General features: G+C 42.2%; 1 protein-coding gene across 2 annotated transcripts in view; it reads left to right on the top strand.

The window, feature by feature from the left end:
- Plcb1 (phospholipase C beta 1) overlaps nt 1–16,939 on the top strand; it is a 678,563-nt gene that overhangs the window by 428,984 nt on the left and 232,640 nt on the right. For both annotated transcript variants that reach the window (XM_075962281.1, XM_075962280.1), the window contains exon 4: nt 6,713–6,850. In XM_075962281.1, the coding sequence (XP_075818396.1) occupies nt 6,713–6,850 (138 nt within the window). The remainder of the gene's footprint in view (nt 1–6,712; nt 6,851–16,939) is intronic.

Genomic DNA, 16,939 nt, shown 5'->3' on the forward strand with positions numbered 1-16,939 from the left:
CACATACATACGCACGCAAGCGCGCACGCACACACACTTTAATTCCTTAAGAACATGGGATCCTTTAGCCTCTACAGCTTCAGTTGACTCCCTGTGCAAATGTTGTACATAGCAGGCATTGTGCTTCATACCCACCTCGTGAGGAAGCTAAACTGAAGCTCAGGAATCATGCTGCCTTATTTTGAAAATCAGTTGAATGAAGGAGCTGGAAACTGAGACCTTCTAGGAATGGTTTGTCCTTTAGCACTCTGTGAGATGTTTCCGATGGAAGAGCGAATTAAGAGAGATACTAAATTCAAATACACAGTTTGAAAATATAGTCAGTCCATTATACATGAACCATATAATACTTTGACTGGTAAGTCACACAGAAATAGGTTCTGGTTTTCATGAGGTTAAGTTGTTCAGTGGGTACGTCATCCTGGCTTTGACTTTCAAGCTGTGATTTACTTCTCAGCTGCTCTCATGAAGGCTCATTTATTTACTCTGACAGAATTTTAAATGGAATATTGCTGTCAGCTTCAATTCACAGATGAGAAAACTGAGGCATGGGATGGGTAACAAAGCTCCACACGACCACATTGCTGTAAATAGTAGAGACAAATAAGGGTCTTTTTTGTTCGTTTTTTTTTTTTTCAAAAACAGAGCTCACTAACTTGCCCAGAGAGTTTTGAACTTGTGATCCTCCTGCCTCTGCTGCTATAGCAGGTAGAATTACAGGATTAGTCACCAGGCCCCTGTTGGCATTGGTCAGTCAAGAAGGAACAGATTTGCAGTTGAAATCCCTCATTTGCATGAAGGAGTTGGCAGAAACTGTGGGTGCTCTTTCAATATAAACTCCACTTTCTCTTTTGGGCATCCACAGTCTGGCTTCTTGTTGGTTAGAGCTGTAGCTCTCATTGAGCTGACACAGGTGCCTTCATAGGAAACCTCTCCCTGAACTCTTCTGAGTCTGGACCCTGCTTACCACTGTAGATTCAATAAACTCAGGCCAGCTACAATGGGTCAGTACAGCCATTAGTGTATATGGCTGGGCAGGTTGATTTCCAAACAAAAAAAAATTATTATTAAAAACTTTTCAGACCTCCTTTTGAAATATGCTTAGCTTTTGAGTGTGTTCTCAAGTTCTAAGAGCTCCCTTGGCAATATACAACTGCCTTAGAGTACCATGAAAGAGAACAGATGCTTCTATGAAATAGATCAATAAAATGGAGATGAAAAAGGAAAAACACTGACCAATAAGACAAAACCAAACAAACAATAAACAGTCAAACAAAAAAAAAACCTTACCTGTCAGGGAGATGAGACAAAGTTGCATAAATATTAGTTATGCTTTAACCAAACCATGTGGATATGAAAATTACCAAGAGACTGGTTTCCCTACAGGTTGAGGGAGATATATTGAGAGTGATGTGTTTCACTGCCTCTGAGGGGGCTCAAACACAAAGGAGCACAGAATTCCTAACTGCCTACTATGTGTACACCTCTGTCCCTCCAGCCTAGGGATTTTCATGTTCTGCAGCAGTTTTTCTGGAAGGGGTGGAGAGATGGCTCAGAGGCTAAGAACACTTGTTGCTTTTTCAAAGAACAGATTTAATTCCCAGCACCCATATGCTATCTATAACTCTATATAACCATCTATAACTCTAGTTCTAAGGGATCTGGTGCCCTCTTCTGATTTTGAGGGCACCGGGCATGCATGCAATGTACATTAATGCATGCAGGCAAAATACGTGTGTGTGTGTGTGTGTGTGTGTGTGTGTGTGTGTGTGTGTGTGTGTGTTGTGTGTGAGTGTATGTTCTAAAAATCAAAATTAAAAAGGAAGAATTTTGCTGGAAGTTGGTAGTTTGCAGATGTCAAGAAGGCAGGAAGGGTTGAGGTGGTTGATAACATGAGTGACATACTACCTATAAATACTAAAAAGAAAAGGAGGGTGCTAACTACTTCTCTCATTGACTTTTGAAAATCTACCATATACTTTGCGTACTTACACTTTCAGTAAGGTGACTATCCAAAGGCCATTGAATGTCACTCTTTAGCTTCCATTTATGCTAGAAAGAAAACTGGTGTCATTATTTCATATTTTCTCTCCTGTTTTGATTTACTATACTTTTAATAAACTGACCTAAAAATCACTTTTGGAAGGTGACTAATAGGTGCTCTTTTATTTTTCTGCCAATTGAAACATGCACATGATTTTTATATTAGTATCATTCAGCCGTATCAAGGATTATGTCTTTCTGTTTACAATTTTTAGGCATAATATTTATTAAGGGAGAGAGAGAGAGAAAGGGGGAGAGAGGAGGGAGAGAGAGAGAGAGAAGAAGGAGGAGGAGGAGGAGAAGGAGGAGGAGGAAGAGGAGGAGGAGGAGGAGAGAGGCAAAGCCCCATGTGTACACTGGGAGAAAACAGAAGAGAGAGCTCTGTTTACAATTATTACACTTAGTATTGATCAAAAGGCTTTCAAATATCAGACTTTCTCGTGATTGATAGATAACCATAATTCGGTTGAGAACATTGCCTTAAGTGCTAAGAACAGAATTTTCTTCATATAAAGAAGTGTTGAATAAGCCTGAAATCTGATAAAAATGTCTTCCATGCCTATGAAAAACAAATGAGTATGGTAGATCTTTCTGCACCAAACAAAAGGTTTCTGGTACCTAAGTATCCCGAGGAGATGCATTATGTTGGCAAAGCCTGACGTACAAATAAATATCTTTTCTTTAGAAGTCAAATTAAGTAGTGAAGATCTAAATTAGCATTTAGTTTTCCTTTTAAAAACCCTATGCATAATTTCCAATCTGTCTCTGACATTCTAAATTACATAATTTCATAATTGTGTCATACTTAAGTCCCCCTTCCTTAAGTGTAGAACAGTCTTTATTTCTCCAGAAGCCAGTTGCCAGGTAATGGTAATCGCTAACAGATATCACCAAGAGCAAAACTCTTTCTTTAGAATGAACATGAAGTAATTTAATCACAAGTCATGATGATGAAGAAAAAGTGGACTTGAGGTAAATACTGGTTCCTCTGCTAGTGACCCCCCAAACTGCCCACGCCACACTACTGTCACCCACATTCAGAGGGTCTAGTGTGGTCTTACGCTGGTTTCCCAGCTGTCAGTCCAGGATCTGTGAGCTCGCACTAGCTTGAGTCAGCTGTGGCTTTCCCCATCATGGTCTTGGCCTTTACTCATAATAGCGCTCCTCCCTCTCTATGACTGGACTCCAGGAGTTCGGCCCAGTACTTAGCTGTGGATTCCTGCACCTGCTTCCATCAGTTACTGGATGAAGGTTCTATGATAACAATTAAGGTAGTCATCAATCTGATTACAGGGGAAGGGTAGTTTAGGTATTCTCTCCACTATTGCTTAGATTCTTAGCAGTATTTGTCCCTAGTGCATGATCTGGCTCTTTGGAGTCTATTCCCTATGGAGGGATACCTTGATCAGCCTAGATACACGGGGGAGGACCTTGGTCCTGCCTCAAGTGATGTAGCAGACTTTGTTGACTTCCCATGGGAGTCAACACTCTGGATGGGGAGAGAGGAGGGGGAGAAGGTAGGAAAAGTGGGAGGATGGATGGGAGAGGGAACTGGGATTGGTATGTAAAACAAGATTGTTCAAAAAAATAAATGAAAAAGAAAAAGTGGACTTGCATAGCCAAATCACCTTTGTTTCATGATTCTTATAGGAGTAGAGATAACCTAGAGGCCAAGTGAAAACTGCCAGGGTTCTCAGTTGCTCTTAGCCCCAACTGTAGAGGCACAGAAAAAAATATTCTCTGTAGAAAGTAAGCCTGGAATAATAGCTGAAAATGTAAAATTCCAAGCTTACCCCATCTCTTAGTTTTCCCTATATCCTTTAATACTCTTGGAAAAGTTAAACAACTTTGCAGAGCGGAGGAATGGCTTACTCTCCTTAAAAGCATCTACAGTCGACATGTCAGTGTGTTTAAGTGCTCTAGAACCTGGGGAGTCGAATAGTCTCTGGGAACTTATCAAGGATTTTGAGATTCACTTAAAGTTGCTTGGGAGAAAGGACAGGGGACAAAGTAGTTCAGACAAACGATCAACAGGACTTTGTCCTTAGTACAGTTTTGATCGTGCATGTTTGTTTTTCAAATACAACCGTTCATTTTCCCAGACCTATAGTACTGGAATCCAGAAGTATCACAATTTTAGACATCTGAGTTCATTGAATTAATTTCATCTGTGAGGTCTTCATCTGTGACGTCAGTGCTGATGTGTTTTCAGGTTATTGATCTTCACAGTCTGACAGTCTAAAGCTGCTGGGGATAGCCTATGGTACTTGAAGAGATGGGTGTCTTCATCAGCAAATGCCCCACGTGTAGATCTGCTGAGAAAATAGAAGTGTTCCACAATAAGATGTTGTAGTGTTAGTTGAGGGGACTAAAATGAGGAATGATCTAAGAGAAAGTAAAAAAAAATCAGTATTAGACACAACGTACTTGTTACATATTTTCAACCGTTTCTTATTATATATCCTGAACAATATGATTTTAAAGGATTAGAATTTCTATTGATAAAATATATCTCAAATTGCTCTTTTAGCTCATTATCAAAACTCATTTAAAATTCTATGTTAGAAATGTGAACCATTTCAGATAGACTCACCAATCTTCAGCTTCCCTTTTCACAACCTCCTTCATCCACCCAAATCCAGACACCACCTCTAGTTACAAAACGACCAAGGGACTTTCAAAGAAATAGCAATAGCCATTAGAAGTAAAACTTACAGAGACGACATGTTTCTTCTAGATTCTTGCTGACTATAGCCAGTAGTAATGCTGTTCTTCACAGAATTTTGGAAGTTCTTGACCATATTTTCTATTTAGGCACCTCCTTTGGAGAGACTTTACATATCTCCAGATTCTCTGTTTCAGTGATAAGTCACACGAACTCCTGACCCCCACACCTCTTCCCTGCAATCCTGGGAAGTAGAAACCCTTAACCGAGAGCTGTTTAGTGAGTAAGCAAAAGTGTTTTGACCGTACATGAGAATTATGCAAGCTTTAGTTGGTTTCTGAGAATGGTTATTCTCTTCCATGTATACAAGTATTGATCAAATACACTTAACTCCCTAAACTTGCCTCTATGGTTTCTGAAAACCATAATGTAATTAATCATTTCCAGAACAGCTGGAGTAATTGTTTAATTTGCTTAAGCATGTGTTTCCAATCTATTGATTCTATAGTGCTGAAACCCCCCACTTTGTGGTTTTCATTTGGGAATTAGTTGACTCTATACCTCTCCTTTTGTGGGTTATGGAATTGATAGCTTTGAGGAAAGCAGCTCATCTTTCCAGGAGGCTCCCTTGCCTTGTTAAACTCTCACTGTGTCAGGGAATTAAATCTTCGACTCTACTGGGCAAGCTTGGAAATGAAGTTCCTTTCTCCATAGCTTACTTGAAAGTGTGCCTTTTTGTGCATCCACACAGGAGAAAGTTTTATTAATGAAGAAAGAAGTAATGATACCAAGTGAGTAACTTAACTGGAAAGGTTTTGCTTGTTTTTGTTCTGTTTTTTTAACTCATTATTTCTTTGTACAGGCTTATAACCCCCCACAGAAGGAGGCCAGAATAACGCAGCCTCAGTAATCAGGCCCTGTTGGCATAGTGTTTTGCTAAATAAATAGAAATGTAAGCATGGTCCTTGCTCAGAAGCCGGCAGCAAATTCGCTAAGTGATTGATTTGATGCTAATTTTCTGCATGGACTGAAATGTCCTACAGGGCCTGTCCTATGGGAGGAAAATAAATGCAGCCAAGTTGACTAAGCCCTATTTTCGGTTTTATTTTGAGTTCTGTGAGTTTGGAAACGTCCCTTTCCCAGAAAAAAAGGGGGAGGCAAAAACAAAAAACGGTATCTCCAAGGGATACTTACTCAGAGTGTTCCCAAAGAATGAGGCTTGCTCAGAAAGAGATGGCAGACATCCCCTAAGTCCACAGCCCAGAACACACCCAGTGAGGGACTTAAAATATCCTGCGCAAAGCTCCGCTGACATCCTTTCTCTTTACATCTGTACTCAGTGCAGAGGACATGGCTAGAGGCTTGTCACAAATATTGGAGATAATCAGTTTATATGGACAAAAGGCTTATTTCATTCAGCGCATGTTTTAGGGTTCTAGTCTATCACTGAGAAGACCTATTGCTCCTGGACTCAATGTCACCCCCACAAGGATAGTCTCAATGATCAAAAGACTCCAGCTAAGCACCCCACCTTCACCCCCTAACCTTGCACTACTTTCCGATAGTACCAACTTGAGTCAAATGCTTCCAGAACCTATTGAGTTGTTTAGACTCTAGTAGGCATGAACATTTTTATTCTGTAAGAATTTCTTTTTCTGTTTTAACGTGTCTGTGAATGGAGAAGAATAAGACATTTCATTTCAATGTATAACCGATCAGATGATTGGGGAAAAGAGAGGAGAATTCTAACACGTACCCATGCATTGTAGGATGGCTGTATGATATAAAGACCACTTTGCTGAAAACCACAGGTCTTAAACTGGGAAGTCTTCCCCCACAGCTCTTCAGCAAGTGACCAACCTCCTCGCCACTGTAGAGAGGAATGCTTCCATTCATACAAGCTCCTCTTAAGAAAAGGCAGCTCTACTTCTCGTTCATTTAAAGATGTGCTACCATGTTAGAATCTTTCCTTATATTCCACTCTTTTTAACATTTCTTATCCAGGACCCCAAGTTACGTGAACTCCTGGATGTTGGGAACATTGGGCACCTGGAGCAGCGCATGATAACGGTGGTGTATGGGCCTGACCTGGTGAACATCTCTCACTTGAATCTCGTGGCTTTCCAAGAGGAGGTGGCCAAGGTATGGTAGGTGGAGACAACGAACGCTGTTGGCCCCATCTGATTTTTAATGATATTGTTTAACCCATGTGGAAGACTTTTGATTTGTTTAATAGTTTGATGCATTAATAATCCAGCTGCCAAGTATCCATGTGTTTAAAACATTTTTCAATAATAGCACTGGGGTTCAGTAACAGATTGTTTTCATTAGGGACAGGGCATTAGATAAAATTCCTCTGCGAAACAAAGTATAGACAAAGCTACATTTCGTTTCACCAGGTGAACATGTTTAGAGTAAGCCAGCTCGTGGGCTACAGCAGATTATTAGAAATGGGCTAGTCCAGGTGCGAGAGCTAGCCTAGAAGAGGCTAGATAGAAATGGGCCAAGCGGTGTTTAAAAGAATACAGTTTCCGTGTAATTATTTCTGGTAAAGCTAGCCGAGCGGGCGGCCGGGTGCTGGGGACGCAGCCCGCCGCTCCAACTACAACATGTATGCTACCCCCAAAGAGACCACAGCACACAGATTGAGAACTGCTTTCTAAAGTGATGATTTGGAAAGCACTGAAATGAACACATCAAACAGAAGGGCCCCACCCCCATCCGTGTTTATACTTTGTAGTACAGAACAGTAGTGACTTTCCATCTCCATCAGGGATTAAGAACATGGATCTACGATACTTAGGGGTCTGCATACCATTGGTGTGTTCTTACAGAGCACACAAAGCACAGATCACAGCTCCACACTCCCTCCTCGTCAGCGTGTGCTGTCAGGGCCTTGTGGTCTATGATTGTCTGATGTCTTGTGCCCTGACAGCTGTATGAGTTACAATGAATGTGCTGGCCTGCTTCGACATCTCTTAATGATTTTTGGCAGGAGTTTATTTCTGATCATTTCTGTAACATCAACTTCAGTTCTTACAACAGAATGGATAAAATACCAACCAGATATACTACTCTGGGGTGTGGAAAGTTATGTTTTTCAAGTGTGTTAAAACCTAACCTGTTTTCTCTCTGTAACAACAGTGTATAATGTACACTTGGGGAGAATACAGGGGCAGGGAACTCTGTTCCTGCTGCCATCATCCTGGCTCTGCCTTCCTCCCCATTTTAGAGCCCTGTTGTTAACTCACTGGGTTGCATAACGCCATTTCTCAGTATTGAATGAGTTGGTGGACAGTGGGTGATTGCAGGTAAACAAAACATTTGCATTTGCAAAACATAAAACTTTCTCTCCTCCAACACACCCACATTCCACTTTCTAAAATGACCAGTCTGAGTATTCATTGTATTTCTAATAAAGACATTAATAAGTGTTCTATCAGACAGGTCTTTACTGAGATTGAATGCAGACCTACTTCCATTGCACACTGATCTGTAAACCTTCTGTTGCTTAGGGCCTTTGTGCAGCTATATTTTCACAATGTCTGAGTTCCCCCTCTCTGTGGTTCCCACATGCTAATTTCCCATAGATTTAAATTTCTAAGTCGGTCATGGTTGCCAGCAGTATGGGATCTGCAAAAGTTACTTCATTCTGTTTTTCAGCAGCTACGTGAAGCTCCTGGCATCATTAATGAAGTCATATAGTATATTTTACATCATCTAGATACAAATTTCTTTCGAATTACTCCCCCCATGAAAATGCAACAGCCAGAAATTTAAAATTTGTAGACACTGTTTTCCTTCTAAAGCATATTTTCCATATTTCTGGCTGTTAATATTTTCTGAGTCCATCGCACCTTGTACCTAATCTCAGGTGTCTTCCATAACGCTCACTCTGAAGGAAAGAGTGTGTCGTTGCATGAAAACAAGAAAAGAAAAAGGAAAGTATATGACTGTTTCTATGTACAGTGGAAGAGAAAGTTTATTGCAGAAAAAAAAAAGGAGAGCATATCCCAGATGCAGAGCCATCTGGGAGAGTCCAAAGTGGACATGACCATGGGCCGTGTGAGAAGAGGGGCAAGGGTAAAGGAAAGAGAGGAGAGAGGGGAACCAGGTGCAGCAGCCAAGAGGGCAAAAAGTAAAAGCAGGGCAGGTAACCAAAATGTCTGGATTACATAGGGAAGGGCAGCACAACCCCTGGGCTAGAGGGTTGGGGTAGAAAGTTGAGTATGGATATGAAAGCCATACCCTGTAATAGGTAAGGACTGAGGGATGATGGGAGAACCTGGTTACCAGGTGTATGCTAATATGTTAAAAAGGCACTTCAGCCATTTGTCCCAGGGTTTGAGACCTAACAGTCATGATGTAGGATGCACAGTAGAACCTGTGTGGTAAGAGGAGCAGTCTGCGTCCTACCACCCGGCTAGCTTAACCCCCTGAAATAATCACACAGAAACTATATTCTTTCAAATCACTGCCTGGCCATTAGCTCTAGCCTCTTATTGGCTAACTCTCACATCTTTATTTAACTCCTTTCTAATAATCTGTATTTTATCACGAGGTCGTGGCTTACCAGGGAAGATTCAGCATGTCTGACCTGGCAGCTGGATCCATGGCAGCTCTCTGTCTGCCCTTCTTCCCAGCATCCAGTTCTGTCTACTCCGCCTACCTAATTGCTGCCCTATCAAAAGGCCAAGGCAGTTTCTTTATTCAACCAATGAAAGCAACACAAATACAGAATGACATCCTACACCAAACCTGGACTCCTCTGAAAGCTGAATGCTGTCAGACTATTTAAGTAGACATCAGCTCATGCTACCTCCAGCATATATCTGCAGGATGGAAGTTTTTCTGTACCAGACACACTTCCAATGTTAGGGCTTCAGCTATGAACAAAGACATTTCCTCAAAGAATCTAGGAAAAAAAAATCACCAGCTAATTCACAATGAAGTTGTTAAGCATGGCATGTCTTATGTTGAGTGCAGACGAATAAATCAGGAGGCCTGAGAAAGTAAGGGGAAGAGGAGGGTCTGGTCTCTTAATGAGCCAATCAGGGAAGGCCAGGCTCTGAAGGAAGCTGCTCACTTGAACTACTAGCAAAGATATAATTCCAGACGTGCTGAAGTTTTCTTGTTTTTGTTTGTTTGCTTTTGAAAAGGGGTTATTCCCTATAGGCCAATCTGACCTCAAAGCTTGAATTTTCTCTAGTTTTAGTTGAACCCAGACTGCCCTCAAACTTGTAGTTACCCTTCGCAGCCACAGAAGTGCTGGAACTAAAATTGTGCCTGAAATTGAATTTCTAATTTAGTCCTTAAGAAAGTTGGATCCTTTGAGAGACAGATGTGCAGAGGAAACTCTCCCGCCTTCCCTCTGTGGTTGGACTAAGAACATAGCACATAGCGTCTCTTACAGTGAAACAACAATCACATCTTCCTCACGCAGCCTGACTCAGCAGCCTTCCTGCACCCTAACAATCAACTCTCCTCTGGGAGTACAGTGTGTCTGAGAAATAGGAATGTAAGCCATCCTGTTCTCCACACATCCCTGCTGTCCAGAAGGCCAATGGTCACATAGTGTTTGCTATCATGTGGCCCTCCGGGACTTCATCTCACCTCCCGGAAATGTCTGACCACTCTGAGGAGCTTCGGGAGAGATGGTGAATGTCATGTTTCTTTACTCTCTTCCTTTGACTCCCAATGGACCTGCATTCACAATCTACTGCAAGGTTGGGGGTATCCGTATCCACAAAGTAAATGAAAGCACAGGATGAAAAGAATAAATAAACTCTCTAATAAATATGGCTGCTTCATCATCTAAGTAAAAGCCTAGACAAGATATCTTTAGGGAATACACTATAGTTTTTAGACACGTCACCATGACTACATCTTCCTTGACCCCCCCCCATAGTGCCAATTGCCAGCCTCATTCAGAGGCAAATGTCCTTTGACCATCAGTACTATCATTTTGACTCCCCTCTCTTCTATTCTAATGTAGACCTTGGACTTGAAGCTCACTCAAACACAACTGCTGCACCTCCCTGATCTATCTTCAGTATCCCCTCTGCACACACTCTTGCCCTCTGACTTTTTCTAGTCGTCTGGAAATGCCTTTAGTTATCTAAATTTTGATTCAGCCTGCCTTGGAATTCCCTACCATGAAAAGGTGCTGTGATACTCGGGATCCCTGTACACATCTCGGTTGACTGCTATAACTGCCCCAGCCACAAGGACAGTTGTTCATTATCAGAGACTGCATAGGCTACATACAGGTTGTAGACTTAAATCTGCAAGACCTTCTGAGGTGTGTTAATAACTACACTGCACAGAAGTGGTGTAGAGAAGACTGGGGGGATGGGAGCCTCCTGACAATCTCCACGAGGCATTTTCATCGGTGCAGTTGCTCTTTAGCTTCTACCAGTTGTGAACCAGTAGGCATAAAACGTGACTGTAGCCAGGATTACCAGAGAGGCTTATTAAAAGACTGGCTACAGGTCTGGGTGCACAGTCCTACCCAGTGGCTCTGGGTGCACAGCCCTCGCTTGGCAGATCTGGGATAAATTCTGAGTATTTGCATGTCTAACAAGTTCCCAGGAGATTTGCATCCTGCAGATCTGGGCATTGCACTCTAGTGCTGTCTGACCTCTGAGTTTAGTTCCTAAAGGAGTTGGAGAATCCAGATAGGATGTTAAATATAGACGCCAGTTGTTTTCACATATCATGTTAGACAAACAAATACAACTACGAGCTGGGTGTGCTTTGGGGACTTCTGTTGGCAGCTTCTCAGTCTAGATTCACATTAAGGAAGAAAAACATTGCACTGAATAGAATCTCAGGTCTTGACCTCTGAACACAATGGGGAGAGGCTATCATCTTACTTAACAGAGCCAAATCGACATTCTTAAGCACATGTGTACACTCTCTAACTTGCAAACATTTCCCAGAGTCTTTGGGATACCTAAGAAATATGGCCTCTTTGCATGACACTTTTCAAGAAACTGAGTCATCTAGTCTCCTTAATGACCATTGTGGGAACATTGCAAACATTTCTTTAATAATAACATGTGTACCTCAAGTCAGATAACATTCTTAAGCGCGTATCTCCATGAGCTGTGGGAGAAGGGAGAGAGAAACATGAAGGAAAATCTTGTGGATGCCTCTAGTCTCTATTTCTGAGCAAGTCAGGAAAATGAAAGATGATGTGGAGGGGGCACAGAATATGATGTAAGTAGGGCAAGTGGAAAATTCAAGAAGAAACACCCCTCAGTGTTCTGCAAGGTCACATTTTAAAATTCAACCCATTAATTAAACAAACACAATACAAGCAATAGAACTTTTGCTGAGAAGACAAACGCAGGCTGTTGTGCTGCTAGGGAAAACAAAACCATTGTAAATGGATTATTTCTCCAGCATGGAGGCCATTTTTGCTTACTGTAGGAAAGAGATAAAGAGGGGAAAGATTTCATATTAATAAGTCCTGAAGTTAGGGATACAGGAAGGAATGCAGAAAAGAGAAGAAAGCACTTAAGGCAGATCCAAAATCTACAGCCACAGTCCCCAACAAATGGATATGAACCCTGAAGCTCGTTGACAATTGGTCAGAGTTTTTATCTGTAAAGGTAAGAAGGTGTTGGGATCCTTCACCCAGTGACTTCTTCAACAATTGTATTAAGCTCTCCACAAGGTCCCAAGCTCTGTTCGTGTTACTGAGGATAGAGCAGTAAACAAAACAAAGACCCTCTGCTATGTGGAACATGAATTCCAGTGAGGGAGAGACAATCAACAAAACAAAACAATAAGGAAGTGAAAAATGAGATCAACACAAACGAAGTAGAGGTTGGGAGTGTTGGAAAGTAGACATTATGTAAATTGGTCCCACCAGACATCCTATTACCTAGGAAATGAGTTTTCTTTTTAGGTTCTTGAGCTTCTTCATAAAATAAATAAATAAAAACCGACTCAGAAGGAGGCTTGAGGAGGATTTTATAGTGTTTGAGAGAAACTTCACATTGTAGACAAGCTGAAATCCTGAAGGAGGGAGGTGGAAAAGAGGAGGAGAGATAGTCATTCCATTTGGTGCAGAGCAAGAAAACATTCCCATGGTGGGTTTGGTAACGTTGTGGCTTCAGGGAAAGAGTGAAAATCTCCTAGTGTGCCAGGGAAAGCATGCTTGGGTGTCTCTGGCCAATATCCAGAAGAAGAGGAGACAGGAAAAGGATGGGACTTGGAAGATAGCTCAGTGGATATGAGCACTGACTGTTCTTGCAGCAAACCTGGGTTCATTTCCCAGTATGCACAGGTGGTTCACAGTGACCTGTAACTCTAGTTCCAAGGGGTTCAACGCCCTCTTCTGGACTCCTCAGGCATGAGGCACATAAGTGGAACACAGATATACATACAAACACCCATTCACATAAAGTAAAATGTTTTTAAGCGAGAAAGAAAAAGTTCTATATTTGGGGATTAGGTCTTAGAAAAGTGGGAAGACTGACGGATGCACTGCAAGGGTCTGCACCAGCACAGAGGATTGTGGGAAAGAAAAGCCCTTTACCTCATTAGGGAGATAATTCTCTCTTCATAGGGTGTGGACTCCTGGCCTTCTGGCCAGGTGATTGACAGACCCAGATGCACTAAACCTTACAGGGAGGAGAGCATAGTATAGTCTATATGGGGCAGTATAGAAAGAATATCAGCTCTCCATTTAAGTCAAGAGATTGAACTTGTATTCTGTTTTGACTAGGGAGAAGTTCCTTGTCTTAATGGACCTCAAGGAAGTCTCAACACCTCCACCTTCTCATAGAGTAATTTAAAACCTGAGGAAGGGATTCTCTTTCTAGTGTTACCAGGGAAATGTGGGTTGGGGTCCAAAGTCAACCTAAAGAAGTCACTGGTACTCAGCGGCCTCCAAGGCTGTTAATCCCTGTAATATCTATGAGTAGGTGATGCCTCAGCAAAGATCTGAAGCATCTGAAGGAATAGGCCAGAAATATATTTGGAGACAGAATATTCCAGATAGACAAACATGAAGGATAAAATTCTCCAGCCAGGTAGTGTCTGGTGTGTCTTGAGATGTCACAGGGTACCGACAGCAGGGACAGAGACAGCAAAGCTGAGAGAACATAGTAGCAGAAAGATTCTGACTTTTCCTATGAGTGAATGAGAAGCCATCAGGGAGTGTGAACCGAGGACAGATGTGACCTGACTTAGTGTCTGTTCGGTAATGGACTGGGGTGAAGGGTGGGGGGCGGGAAGAAGACAACAATGGGAAAAGGCAGATCACTTAACAAACTCTAGAATATTCTGTGTGAACAGCCAGTTATTTGAGTGAAGGAGAAATTTTACAGGAAATGGAAGGGGGTCGAAATCCCCATAGTTTAAAGCAAGAGCCAACAGCAGATACATATGAACCTGAGAAAGAAACAAAAGATGATGTTAACATTTTTTCTTGAGTGTCAGGAAAGAAAGAAGTATCCCTCACTATGTAAGAGGTTCTTTTTTTTTTTTTTCGTGTTCATTTTGAGATTATGAGAAATCCAGATGGAGATGTTGAGTGGGGGTTCACTTTGTGGGCCTGGCGTTGAACAACAAAGTGACATATAAACTTCTCGAAGGCATTAGTTACTTGATAGCATTTAAAATTATCCTGGAACTTAATGAAGCCGGATGAAAGATCAGCTGATGAGTGGACCTAGATGAAGAAGCTAGCCAGCCTCGGAGTCAGGAACACTCCAACGTCATGTAAGCCTCAGAAATAAAGGAAGCTGAGAAGGAACAGGCAGCAAAGCAACAAGCAGTGAATGTGTTTTATTGGAACTCAGGTGAAAGAATACTCCAAGGCTGAATGAGATCAGCTGTGCCGTTGCTGCTCGCAGTGCCAAGACGAAGGCCAAAAATTGGCAACCGGGTCTAATGACACGAAGGTCATCGTAGCCTTGTTAAGACTACCTCATTTGAGTCTCAGGTTCAAATTCTGAGCGGAATGGCCTTGAGGATTCAGAAGGAGGAGGCAGGTTAAGAAAACAAAATCAGTTTCCTTTTTGAGATGTCATGATGTAATTAGCAGCAGGGAGATGGGAAAAGCTCCTAGGAGGGGCAGGGAAGTGAGGACAGGGTGCTTTCAAGGTATGAGAAATGAAAGCAGCGTACATAGTAGTGAAGCTACTCTTGTACAGGAAACCCAAGAGCTCATGCTGGCGAGTAAAGCTGCTGGGATATATCTTTTACTAGACAATAGAAATAAGATTTAGTATAAGACTTGAGGAAGTTAAGCCTGGGGCCAAACTGAGCACTCTCCTTCTTAAGTGATGTTTTATTGGAACACAGAAACACCCATTTGCTTCCATGTTGTCTAGGGCTGCCTGCACACGACAGAAGGTGAGTTCTTGGGATATAAACCATAGAAATAGCCAAAGCTCAAAACTGCTACTGTTTGACCCACAACTTCAAACTGTCCATCCCTAGGCTGATAAAATGGCTCAGTAGATAAAGGTGCTTGCCATTGACCCTGACAACCTGTGTTTGATTCCCAGAGCCCACACTGTGAGAGAAAAAAACCAGGTCCCACATGTTGTCCTCAAACTTCCACATATGTGTTGTGGCATGTACATGTACACACACACACACAATACATGCATACATATACACACATGCATGCATAAAAGCACAAATATACACATATACACACATACATAAATAAAACACATACATATACACATAAAACATATGCATATACACACAAATACACATATAACACATACACATACACACATACATACACATATACAACACATATGTGCACACATATACATGCACAACACATACGTGCATACCACAACATGTACATATATACATACACACCATGTAGGGGAGGGACTGCTCCTATTCCACTGCCCCAAGAGGCTGAGCTTAGGTGGGAGCAATGGGCGCTTTGCTCGGGTGAATAAGGGAAGCGCACTGGTGGTTAGTAGCAGTTGAGTGTAGAAGAAATTTTTTCTGATTACCTCGATTTTCTTATCACGGGTGCCCAATTTTAGTCAGCAGTCACTCAGTAAGAAAAGTCAGTATTTGATTTCTCAAGCATTTTTCTTCACTAGTGAGTGAATTACTTTAAAGACCCAACTGGTTAGGTTACTGTGTACTGTAAAAGGCAGGTCATTTACATCTACCCACAAAATTCCTGTCATTTCGAGTAATCTAACTGACTCACCAGATCAAATTTTCTTCTAGAGGCCAGTGTGTCCGAAGAGAAAATAGTTCTTTTCTGCCTGCCCACTTCCATTCTTTATCCTATATCCTGGTTTTCTCTCAGGGTGGGGCAGAGAAACTGACTTCTAGGTGTGTCTGCTATGATGTCCCGAGCCCCTGCACTGTGAGCAGCATCCTGTGAGCTGCAGACTCGGAGGCGTTGTAAGCCAGAGGCAGCCCATCTCAGACTGCCCTATGCTGTGTCCACCTTCAGGTCTCAGGGACCTGGGTTACAACTGCTCAGAGAACACTCATTTCCCAGAGAAGCTCAGCCAGAAATAAAAATCTGTCCTGGAATTTCGCCCAGAGGAATCCCAATATGTAAAGGAAGCAAAGGCACCGCCTCACTGTTTTGCATACAGAAAGCCCAATGTTTCCCAGCCTGTTTACCTTTGGGTCTAGTGAGCTCCTTCCCTAATCATCCATGATCAAACTGCTAGTGTCAGCGGTCTAGGAAGCCTGGTGCTTGTGGCCCAAGGAGAAATGGGTCTTAACTGTGGTGCCTGAGTGGCAGTGTAATAGGAGACTCATCTCCTTGCCCTGCCTCTGCTTCCTGTGCCATGAAATTAGTGACATCACCTGTCACCTGAGAGGCAGGACTTGAGGTCCAGGCTCTTATATAAAATACTAAATGGTTGGCCATACTGGTAGACCGTCCCCCCACCACCCCGGTGTGGGTAAATTGTTAATCACCACCTATTTTGGCAGACTTTAGCCTTAATGTAGTTGCACTATTCTGTTGCGAAGCCATGTGGTCTCCTGCTTTAGAGCCCAATGGGTTGAGACTGAGATGTTCAATGATTGCCATGAGGGGGAAATTGTACGTTGCTTAACTGCATAGGCACAGTATTGGCGGATACCGCTGGTTCTAATCTGTAGTGAGCACTAAATTCTTTTAGGCATTATAAAGACACAAAACAAAGCACATTCATTCCATGTAGCCATACTAATGGTCATGAAGCACCTGGAAGAGTGCTCGTGTCCTAACTC

Source organism: Microtus pennsylvanicus, chromosome 2 (genome assembly GCF_037038515.1).
Source record: "Microtus pennsylvanicus isolate mMicPen1 chromosome 2, mMicPen1.hap1, whole genome shotgun sequence".
Lineage (NCBI taxonomy): Eukaryota > Metazoa > Chordata > Mammalia > Rodentia > Cricetidae > Microtus > Microtus pennsylvanicus.